This window comes from Sciurus vulgaris (genome assembly GCF_902686455.1).
Source record: "Sciurus vulgaris genome assembly, chromosome: 16".
Classification (NCBI taxonomy): domain Eukaryota; kingdom Metazoa; phylum Chordata; class Mammalia; order Rodentia; family Sciuridae; genus Sciurus; species Sciurus vulgaris.
In genome coordinates this window covers 7,556,752-7,568,830 of record NC_136477.1, presented here as the reverse complement: position 1 = coordinate 7,568,830, position 12,079 = coordinate 7,556,752, and the positions used below count along the sequence as shown (strand labels likewise).

Genomic DNA, 12,079 nt, shown 5'->3' with positions numbered 1-12,079 from the left:
TTCAGCACCAATACTTTAGAATGTGAATGTATTTGAAGATGAGTCACTGAAAACGTAATTAAGTGAAAATGTGGTCATTAGGGTAAGCACTCATCCTTATAACCTAAGGGGATTAATATACACCAGGAGGAAGGACCATGTCAAACCTCCCTGTGGAGATGGCCATCTATCAGCCATGGAGAAATGCCTTGGAAGGAACCACTCCTGCCGAGTGAACTTCAGACACATGAGAGAATCAACTTCTAATGTGAAAACCACCGGGTTTATTGTAGTTTCTTATGAAAAACCTAACAAACCAATACACTAACCAGAAGCCCTCCCTAACACTACTGTAAGAATTCAAGTAAACATGAGAGTATTTTGGAATAGTCACCCTGTTTGAGAAGGAGCCGATTTCTGTGCCAGAGGCAATGGGCTCTGTCTTGGGGAGGATGTGTGGCCAGCAGAATTATCTGTGTATCACTGAAAAACTTCATGAGACTGTGTGGAGAGGTGACAGGCAGGGGCAGAAGGGGCCAGCAGGCACTGCTTCTCATCCTCTCATGCCTGTCCTCTCCTCACTGCTCCAGAGGACAAGATTCTTGTCAAGCATCTGTCCTCATCTCCAATGCCTAAAATAAGCGACCGTCACATACCCAACTGACTCCCCCAATGCTGATGCTCAGCATCTCACCTAAAGGTTCGAGGCAGCTCGGTTCTCAGGATAAATGGACACGTGGGCTAAATCCTGGGCAGGAAGGCTCATCTCTGGGAGGAGACTCAGCTGCTACTTCCTTGCTGGAGCTGGGCTGCTCAATAGGATGGTCACAGGCTGACTACTGCAGCTTCTGTATCTCTGGGGCTCAGTATGCAAAGATCCTCCTTAGAACAGCTATTTCACAATCATTCCGATCCCAGGAGTGAGTATCCTTAAAGACCAAGGCATGGGAGGTGAGGAGTTCGGGACCTGCTCCTTTACTGCCCCCAGAGGCCAGGAGCTCAGCACTCACTTCCCCCCATTGTTTCTGCTCCTGGTTGTTGCACACAGAACACACGCCACATTTGTAATCAACTCCAGCATTCATTTCCAGTTACAACAGCATCTCTCACTGATTAAAGATGTGGGGAAGACGATTGCTATTTTAGGTGTGAAAATATGTCCTTTATGTTTAAGTATAAAAATAAAAATAGAAGCCAGGCATCATGGTTCACAATTGTAATCACAGCAATTTAGGAGGGTTGCATGTTCAAGACCAGTCCAGGCAACCTAGCAACACCCTGCCAAAAAAAAAAAAAAAAAAAAAAAAAAAGTAAAGAATAAAAAGGGCTGAGCATGTAGTTCAGTGGTAGAGTCCCAGGGTTCCATCCCTGGATATGCAAAAAAATATATAAAAATGACATAAATACAAATATTAGCAAAGATTCAAGGTGCTTCTTCTTTCTTCCATTCTTTTTATTTATTTTTGTGGTATTAGGTTTTGAACCCAGACTCCTGCATGAGGGCTCCACCACTGTGCTTACTTTCAATCTTGAGGCAGTCTCACTAAGTCACCCAGGCTGGCCTCCAACTTGTGATCCTCGTACGTCATCCTCCCAGTATCTGGGATTACGGGTGTGTGCCACTATGACTAACTAAGGTGCCTTTTCTTAAAATTCATGGAGTATTTGCTGAACAGTTTCATTAATTCTCTGTATTTTACACTTTGATGACCACTGAAGGTCAAAATGATAAGTGGGACAGTTACTCCCTGCTTAGAGTTTTCTAAATACCTTTTCCAATTCTATCACAGTACTTTGCTTTTCTTCATGCATTATAATTATACATGATACTGGAATTTCATTGGGACATATTTGTACATGCATATAATACAATTCGATCAATTTAATTTCTCAGTGTCTTCCTTTCCCTCCCTCCATCCTACCCCTGATTCCCTTCCTCTACTCTACCCATATACCTTCTATTGTTTTTAATTGGTGTGTTACAATTATACATGAAAATAGACTCAACTGTGATACATTCCTATATGCACCTAGCATCACTTGGGCGATTTCATTCCCAGTATCTCCCTTTCCCTTCCCTCCTCCCTGGCTGGAAACAATCTTCTCTATTTTATCTTTTAAGGGTTTTCCTTGTGTGTTAGTGAGATCCCCTTTATCATTCCTTTTTTTCTTACTATTTTCCACATATGAGAGAAAACTTTTGACCCTTGACTTTCTGAGCCTGACTCTTTTTTACTTAGCATGATGTTCTTCAGTCTCATCCTTTTCCAGTAAATTTCTTTCTTCTCTGTGGCTGAGTAAAACTCCATCATGTCTACATGCCACATTTTCTTTATCCACTCACTTGTTGACAGACCCTCAGCTGGCTGCACAACCTGGCTAATGTCAATTGCACTGTTATGAACATTGACATGCAGGTAGTTCTACAGTATTCTGATTTTAGATAAACATAAGGAGTAGAACAGCTGGATCATAGGGTGGTTCCATTCCTGAACTTTTGAGCAATCCATATTCTGATTTCCATAGTGGTTGTACTAAATGGGAGTTCCACCAACAAGTTACAAATGTAACTTCTGTAGAATCCTCATTAGCATCTATTATTATTTCTATTTTTGACAATTTTTATTCTAACTGGGGTGACATGAAACCTCAGTGTAGTTTCAGTTTACATTGACCTATTGCTGAGGATGTTTCATATATTTGTTAGGCATCTGTTTTCAAATATATGTTTTCATAACTTTATTAGGCATTTGTATTTCTTTTTTGAGAAATATTTAGTTCATTTTCACATTTTTTAATTGGGTTGTTTGGTATTGAATTTATATTTATACACATCTGTCAGGAATGTAGCCAGCAGAAACTGGGAACAGTGTCAAACATCTATAATCCCAGTAATTCAAGAGGCTGAGACACGAGAATCTCACATTCAAGGAGTTTCAGCAATTTAGCTAGACCCCTGACAACTTAGCAAGATCCTGTCTCAATTTTCAAAAATAAAATTAATAGGACTTTGGATAAGGATTTGGAAGATAGCTCAGTGATAAGCTCCCCTGAGTTCAATCCCTAGTGTAACAAAAAAAGTAGTTAACATAGATTTTCTCCCATTCTGTAGACTCTTTTCAAGCTTGTGATTATTTTCTTTGCTGCACAGAGCTTTTTGATTTGAAACCATCCCACTTATTGATTCTTGGTTTTATTTCTTGAGTTCTAAGAGTTATATTAAGGAAGTCAATGTCTGCACTAATATGTTGGATTGTTGATCCTGTTTTCTTATAGCAGTTGCAGAGTTTATAGTCTAAGTTTTAGGTCTTCCATCCACTTTGAGTTGATTTTTGTGCAGGGTGAGAGAGAGAGAGATCTAATGTCTACACAAGGATATCCAATTTTTCTAGTATTCAAGAAAGATAAAACCCAAGGTATTCTGAAGGCTGAAAAATTAGTAAAATAAGTTCAGAAAATAGCTGGGCACAGTGGTACATGCCTGTAATCCCAGCATCTTGGGAGGCTGATGCAGGAGGATCACAAGTTCAAAGCCAGCCTCATGAAAAGTGAGGCACTAAACAACTCATTGAGATCCCGTTTCTAAATAAAATACAAAGTAGGGGTGGGGATGTTCTCCATGATTGAATGCCCCTGGATTCAATCTATGCTACCAGAAAAAAAAAAAAAAAAAAAAAAAAAAAAAAAAAAAAACTTTTACAGAAAATAAAATCTAGGAAGGAATACAAAGAAAGAATATATTCTGCCAAATTGAGTTTTACTCCAGGAATGCAAGGTTGATCATTCTCTATAGAACTACATTATTCACTCCTGAAACAATGTCAGGTCTCTGCTCAAATGTAGACTTTTCAGTGAAGATTTGCCCCATTGTTTTCTGCACGACTCTAAAACTTTTAACATTTTCTCACACAATTCCCCCATGTTTACTCTCCTGAGCATCTAATAGTTGATACTTCTCTTACAGTGTCAGGTTGGGCAACCAGGGGAGACTCAGAAGCAAAAATTGGCATGTATGGATTTATTAGGGTGTGCACATGGCATCAGTGCTTATGAAAGAAATGAGATGGAAACAAGATTAGGAAAGTCCTAAGGTGAACTGTGACACTTTCCAATGTCAGTGTTTGCCATGGTTTGAACATGACGTAACCCCCAAGACCTCTTGTGTTAATGCAGGAATATTCAGGGGTTTAATGATTGGATTTTGAGAGCCGTAACCTAATCAATTCATCCTACTTTGAACGGAGGGACTGTGTGGCCACTGTAGGCAGGTGGGTCACTGGGGGGTGAGCCCTTGGAGGGTTCATCTTCCCTGTGGCCCCTCTCCCCACACTTTCTAGCCACTGGGAATGAAACATATCCTTCTGCCATGATGTTCTTCCTCATCTCAGGCCCAGAGCAATGGAGTTGGCTGACCGACCGTGAACTGAACCTCTGAAATGATGTGTCCAAATAAACTCTTCCTCCTCTACGTTTCTCTTGTCAAGATTTTGTGTACAGTGATGACGAGATGACTAACATGGTGTCCACTGAGCTGGCAAAGAGATATGGAGATGAAATGTAGCTGGAGAATTCACCCACATGGTGGCGAATGGACCAGGTTTTCAGTCGGCCATTAATCAGTCTTTGGTTGCAATCTCGGGAAGGGAGCAGGAAATTCATTCAGCACAGCAATAATTTTCTCCTGGGGAAGACCCAAAAAAGGGCTGGAAATACAGAGCTGCCTGCCAGCAGCACTCCCAGAGGTGGGGTAACACATCTCTTAGCACATCACAGTGCCTGCGGCACACATTTCTTACTAGTGCCTATGGCTTCCCTCATGGGCAAAATCTCCCCACCATCAGTTCCCATACTGTTGCATTTGCAGCATCTGGAATGAGCATGGCAGCATGTAGCTTTCAGCTGTCCTAGAATTAGTGAATAAGCCAGCAATATCTACTCAGTAAAATTCTCCCCAGAGTTCCAATAGCAGAATGTAGTGTCTGCCACAATTATCTTTCTTTTCTTCTTTAAACTTTTTAATGTTGCCATACTGGAACCAGGGGTGATCTGCCAAATCCACAGTACTCTTTATGTTTATATTTTATTTGGACACAGAGTACACACACACACACACACACACACACACACACACAATTTATCCATGCTAAGCAAGTGTTCTACCACCAAGTTGTTTCACTGAACTTTTATTATTTTATTTTGAGACAGGTTCTCACTAATTCACCCAGACTGGCCTCCAACTTGTAATGCTCCTGCCTCGGCCTCTGGAGCAGCTGGGATACAGGCATGAGCCACCTCGCCTGGCTTGAACTTCTTGATATATGAAATTTCCATAGGTGCATGTGGCAGGAACCAATCAAATCCAACCTCCCTTTTCCACCCTCCCCCAACCAAAATCCCTTCCTATTCTTTAGTTATCACTATTCTACTTTAAAGTCAATTTTTATTTTTCAGCTTCCACATAGGAAAGAGAATATGTGGTATTCCTATTCCTGTGTCTGGCTTATTTCACATAACGCCACGTCCTTTATTTCCATCCATTTTGCTGTAAATGACAGGATTGTAACAGAGACCCTTTAAAATTAAAGACTCCGTATTGACTCTTGGTTTTCCATTTCCTAGTTAAAGGTTTTTTTTTGTTTGTTTGTTTTTGTTTCTTTCGATGAACTTCTTCATGCTGCCAGTGGAAACTGCAAAGCTCTTCCGTTGCCTAGGTGGGTGCCAAGGAAACAGGAATGTGACCTGTTCTCTGGTCACTGGAACCTCACTACATCTATGTATACGTGTTTGTGACCTTTACTACTGTAAACTGTAACACCTCTATAGGACTGGTGGAGGTGAGCTACCTGTCTCTCCAGGTTTGGCCACAACTATTACTAAATACACTTTTCATTTTTACATTTTTGCTTATTTCTTATGTGAGAGGGCTAGCAAATGCAGTCAGTTGAGCTTCCCTGATTTTGCCTGCTACTAACAAAATTTCATTCTTCTTTATGGTTGAATAATACTCCATTGTGTATGCATACCAAATTTTCCTCATCCACTTTTGTTTTGAGGGACAGGGAACCTCTATGGACTCCAAACCTGGGCTATTGTGAATAGTACCACAGTGAACAATGTCATGCTGGTATCCCTTTGGTATGCTAACTTCATTTCCTGTGGATAGATACCCAGAACTGGGATACCTGGATCTGCCTAAAGAGCTTTTTCAGAATGGGGAGTAGCTTAGTGGTAGAGTGCTCTCCCAGCCTGTATGATGCCCTGAGTTCAATCCACAGCATGTGAAAATACACACACACACACACACCCACACACACAAATACAAAATGGAAGTCTCCTTGAGTGTTTCTCTTTTATTATGGTGTGTGTGTGTTGCCAGGGAGGGAATGCAGGGTCTTACGCAGGATCTTGCTTACTGTTTGCATACCAGGTAGGGCAGGAGGAGACCTGCCTGGCTACTGACTCACATGGCTGGTTATAGATCCGGCCCTGTAGGGGAGATGCTGAGATTCAAGGAAAGAAGGTCAGTATTCCCAGTCAGCTTGGCCCTTGGTTTGATGGAGTGTCCCAGTGGACTTCAAATGAGTCCCCTTTCTTACCACTCAGGTGTTGTACTGTGAATGTTCTCTCTCCCTCCTCTCACCTCTCTTTTCCTTCCCTGTCTCCCCCACCCCTTCAAAACACATTTTTAAAGTGCTGGGGAAGAAACCCAGGGCCTCACACATGCTAGGCACGCACTGACCTAACTCCCAGCCCCAAGCTCATGCCCTTCTATGGAAGGATGATGTCAGGATTGAGGATCTCTTCTCAAGTCCTAGTAATAGGGTAACAAGGACGTAGCCTCTTTACTTTCACCTGAATCTCTGCCTCCATTTTGCATCTGTCCCCTTTGCACTGAGTCACTTTAGATTCCAGGAGCAACAGGTCTGATCAATAAGCATCTTGAGGGGCAACAGCAACTTTGTTATCACCACAAAGGTCCTGCATGCTCAATCCTGAGATGAGTATGTACAAGCCCAAACCTCGTCAAGATGGTCTGCTTTGGCAGCTGTGCAAAGCCTCTAACTATGCAAACCCCCAACACCTGCCCTCATTCCCTTTCACACAATGAAACCTGAACGTCATTGTCAGCTCCTTAAAGGCAGGGATAAGCAAAGGTGTCCCCAGGTCTCCCTGTGTGTCTGCCCTGGTTAGATTTTCCTGCATTTTCCCCATGACTTTTTCTATTTGTCATTCCGGGTGAGTGCCAGGACCTGATTTGTTGGACACCCCTTCCCTGAGTCAGTCCAGTAATAATAGTGATATAAGTAGCATGACCAACGAGTGAACATCCTATGCTATATACCCTATGTTTTCCTCTTCTGGAATGTAGGACACTGTATTTCCATTGCACAGATGAGAAACAAAAATCTGAAACAGGTCCAAGGATCTCACTTCTTGACCTCACAGGATTTGAATTGAGATGTGATGGATTCCACACTGTGCTTTAGAAATCTCTGCTGCAGTGCCTCTCAAAGTGTGTTTCCCTCATTGGCAGTACCAGCAACACCTGGGTACTTGTTGGGAATACAGATTTCTGCACCCCTACCCAGTGAATTGGAAACTCCTGAGTAGGGCTCAAGATCTGTTCCCTTCCCTTCCTTTCCCTTCCCTTCCCTTCCCCGCTGCCCCCCGTCCCTAGAGATCTGTGTTTTAACGAGTCCCTTGGGTGACTCTGATGCACACTAAAGTTTGAGAGCCACAATCACATAGTCATTTTCATCTTTCTAGAGAATAACTAACTCCTCACCCTCTTTCTCTGTTTTGTCCCCTAGTGAGAGAATTGGGAGGCTGGGTGTTGAGAGCTTTGTGATTCTCACTGTATTTTCATCTCTGACCCCATGGGGCTCGTTATGGAGGGTGACAGTCCCTTTATCTGAAAGAACAATTGGAAAACACGTACAGAACCAGTCAGTCCTTTCTGACTTCTAACTTCCGTTTAGCACCCAAATATCAGTTGCCCAGGATACAGAAGTGGAGAGGAGACACTGTTCCTGAGGGTCTAAATCTTGCCCATATTTAGCTCCTTCCAGGATATAAAATGTCCCCACGTCTGAGCTGGAATTGGAATAATCCTACCAAGAACAGGAGAAGGTAGAATCTGCATCTTCCTGAATGGGATTAAGTATTCTGTAACCAGGTTGGGGTTTGTTCAGTAGTACTGTGCTCGCCTAGCATGCAGGAGGCCCTGGTTTCAGTCCCAGAATGACTGAGGAAGAGGGATGGTTAGGAGTAATGGTGAGCTGCTTCCATCCAGGGAGTGTGGAAATGAGGGGTGGGTGATTTCTCCAAGTGCCATGGAAGAGTGCCTTCCTTTGATATGTTTATTAATTAAACTAATATTAAAAGCATTATAAACTATACATAACAAAGTTTAGCATTTTAACCACTTGCGAGAATACTATTAAGTATGTTCGTGTTACATTATAACCATTACCATCACCATCTAGCTCCAGGACATATTTCTTCTTGCAAAATGAAAAATCTGTCCCCACTCAACACTCTCTCTTCCCTCTCTCCTCCCGCAGCCTGCAGCTGTCAACATTCTCCTTCCACCTTCATGAATTTCCACACTCTAGGTACATCATGTAAGTGGAATCACATATACGCCTATTTGTGACTGGCTGATATCAGAGCATCATGGCCTTAAGGTTCATTCATGTTGTAACATGTGTGACAATTATTCTCTTCTAAAGCAGAGCATTATTTCTTCCCATGCATATGTCACTTTTTGTGCATCCATTCGTCTGTGCTTGGACCCTGAGCTTTCTTCCATCTTCTGGTTCTTGTGAATAATACTGCTTTGAACATGTGCATATGATTATCTCTTTGACACTCCACTTTCATTTTTTTGAGTCAATTCCCAGACACAGAAGCAGAAGTGAACAAGGGGAAACTAAAATGGGACTATGGAGAGAGACTCTGTAGATATGTCAAGTTATGTCTGTCTATCTTGCTCCTTCCATTAAACAGAATGTCCATTGTATGTTTATAAGAGATTAGATCTATTCTTAATTAAAATGTAAGCCAATTGAGGAGCCTGCATAATGTTCCCACAAGGGATTAATGACTAGACTGCTCAACCAAAGAGGAAAATTCTGACCTTCATATATAGGGTGGCTGCCATGACAACCAGGGTCTTGGTTGCCAAGAGACTTGATCTACTAGGAAATGTGTAACTTTCTGCATTACCAAAATCTAACCCAATATGTAATCAGAGATCTTGATCCAGGCATATCACTCATTTCTCTTTTCTTCGAGGCAAGGGTGGCCTATACTCCCTCTAAGTACAAATCCTTCGCTATTCTTAAGTAAATCTTTACTGTCACCTTGCTTACTAATTCACCCCACAAGTTTTCTAAAAGGAAAGCCAAGAACTCTAATGGTTCCCAGTTGAGGTCCCCCCCTCTTAAGACCTCCTTGGACCCCCTTTGGCAGCAGAATTGCTGGATCTTATGGGAATTCTCCGTAATTTTCTGAGCCTCTGTTTGATATTTTAACACAGAAAATTGTAAAGTCTCTCTTCTTGCTTTTAAAATCTTTCCAAATGTATGACTTCCATTCATGCTTCCAAAGTATTCAGTTCATGATGAGTCAGATATGAGATTGTGCTTCTGGAAATCCAGGGTAAAGGGATCTTCCTAGACCTAGCTGAACATTCTCTCTCCCATGGTGTACCAGAACAACTTCCTGTTGTCATGTTATTTCCAATTAAACAGGTCTCTATAGTTTGACTTGTTGTAATGGTAAAATATAAAATACTTAATGAAAGGGATGAAAGAGGTCATTTCTCCTAAAGATGCAGTAGAAGATGTGAGATTATCATTTTCATCAATATCTGAGTTTTGCAATGATGAGCAGGTCCAGAGAGAGTCACTTTAACTACAGAGAAAAGATTCCTTGAGATGATGTCCAACAATGACTTTCATTGCTGTATAAAGAAACTATTAGCCAGGAGTGGTGGCACATGCCTGAGATACTCATGCTCCCAAATACTTGGGAACCTGGGAAAGGAGGATAGTGAATTCCAGGTCAACCTGGATAACTTAGAGAGACCTAGTCTGTAAATAAAATAGAAAGTGTGAGGGATGTAGCTCAGAGAGAGAATGCCCCTGGATGCAATCCCTAGTACCAAGAAAAACCAATAAAAAAAAAAAAAACACAAAAAGCTACTACAATTTAAAATGACTTCAAAAGCTTTCAGAGGGGCTGTGGTTGTGGCTCAGTGTTGGAGCACTTGCCTACCATGTGTGAGGCAGTGGGTTTGATTCTCAGCACCACATATAAATAGATGAATAAAATAAAGGTTTCTCAATATCTAAAAAAATTCAAGAAAAAAAGCTTTCTGAGTTCATAAATCTTTAAAAAGATAACATTTTGATTTTTGTATTTTAATATTTAAAATATACATATTTTAATTTATGTATCAAAATGCATAAGATTCACTTAAAAATTAGTGCATGAAGAAAGGAATACATAGGAGAAACTTGAGGGAGAAATTGGGCAAATGAGTAAGTCATGAACCAAAGATGTCTTTCCAAGTGATCTCTGTGTGTGTCCAATATGGCCACGTCTGTATCTTCCAGCAGATTCTTCAACAACATGGAACCAGAAAACCAAACACGTGTAGCAGAATTCCTCCTCCTGGGACTCTCTGAGGATCCAGAGCTGCAGCCTGTCCTCTTTGGCCTGTTGTTGACCATGTACCTGGTCACAGTGCTTGGGAACCTGCTCATTGTCCTGGCTGTCACCTCTGACTCCCACCTCCACACCCCCATGTACTTTTTCCTCTCCAACCTGTCCATAGTCGAAATCTGTTGCACCTCCACTGTGATCCCTAAGATGCTGCTGAACATCCAGACAGAAAGCAAAGCCATCACTTATGCAGGCTGCCTGGCTCAGGCATATTTTTTCTTGGTTTTCATATGTATGGACAATTTACTGCTGACCGTGATGGCCTATGATCGCTATGTGGCCATCTGCCACCCCCTGCATTACATGGTCATCGTGAACCCCCGCCTCTGTGTCCAGCTGGTTCTGATCTGCCTGCTCATCAGCACTGTGGATGCCCTGCTGCACAGTCTGATGGTGCTGCATCTGTCTTTCTGCAACCAAGTTAAAATACCCCACTTTTTCTGTGAGCTGACTCAGATCCTCCAGTTGGCTTGTTCTGATACTCTTGTTAATAACATTGTGTTATATTTAATAATCATCCTGGTGGGCATTGGGCCATTTTCTGGAATAATTTTCTCTTACACGCGAATTGTCTCCTCCATTTTGAGAATCCCATCAACTGGAGGAAAGTACAAAGCTTTTTCTACCTGTGGGTCTCACCTGTCTCTGGTTTCCTTGTTCTATGGGACTTGCATTGGGGTTTATCTTAGTACCGCAATTACTGATTCTCCCAGGAAGATTGCAGTGGCCTCAGTGATGTACACTGTGGTCACCCCCATGCTGAACCCCTTCATCTACAGCCTGAGGAACAAGGACATGAAGGGGGCTTTGAGAAATCTCACCTTGGGGACGTTGTCCTTTTCATGATTTTGCCAAATATGCTGGATGAGGAGTCATAGACTATGAAATACCGAGTGTTCCAGAAATCTTGACTCTTCTTTAATTCAATTCTTCCAGAAAAGTGGTTAATCACAGAATTTCAATAATAATAATGGAGCCAAGAAGAGTGGTACATGCTTATAATCCCAGATATTTGGGAATCTGAGTCAGGAGAATCCCAATTTTGAGGTCAGCCTGGGCAACTTAGTAAGACACTGTCTTAAAAAAAATGTTTGGGATATATCTCACTGTTAATAAAATGATTTTGAATTCAATTACCAGACTGAACATAAAATAAAATAAAATGAAAAACAATATTATACCTGCATTCAATTCAGTTTTCCTAAGTTTTTTTCCATGTCATGTCCTAATTAACCTAACTCTCTGAGTACAGCTTCCACAAGTATAATATGAGTAATATAACACATTTAATATTTATTGGGGAATGTTTCTCTTATTGAGATATATGGGACAATTCAATCCACAACCTGAACACAGAAAGTTGTTTGTG

General features: G+C 41.6%; 1 protein-coding gene across 1 annotated transcript; it reads left to right on the top strand.

Annotated features, from left to right (window-relative positions):
• Positions 1 to 10,552: 10,552 nt before the first annotated feature.
• LOC306646103 (olfactory receptor 7A10-like) lies at positions 10,553 to 11,668 on the top strand. Its single transcript, XM_079114569.1, has one exon. The coding sequence runs from the start codon at positions 10,579 to 10,581 to the stop codon at positions 11,554 to 11,556; it is 978 nt and encodes a 325-aa protein (XP_078970695.1). The 5' UTR covers positions 10,553 to 10,578; the 3' UTR covers positions 11,557 to 11,668.
• Positions 11,669 to 12,079: the final 411 nt, after the last annotated feature.

Coding starts and splice junctions, on each gene's coding strand:
- LOC306646103 (XM_079114569.1), top strand. CDS start 10,579: ATGGCCACGTCTGTATCTTCCAGCAGATTCTTCAACAACATGGAACCA.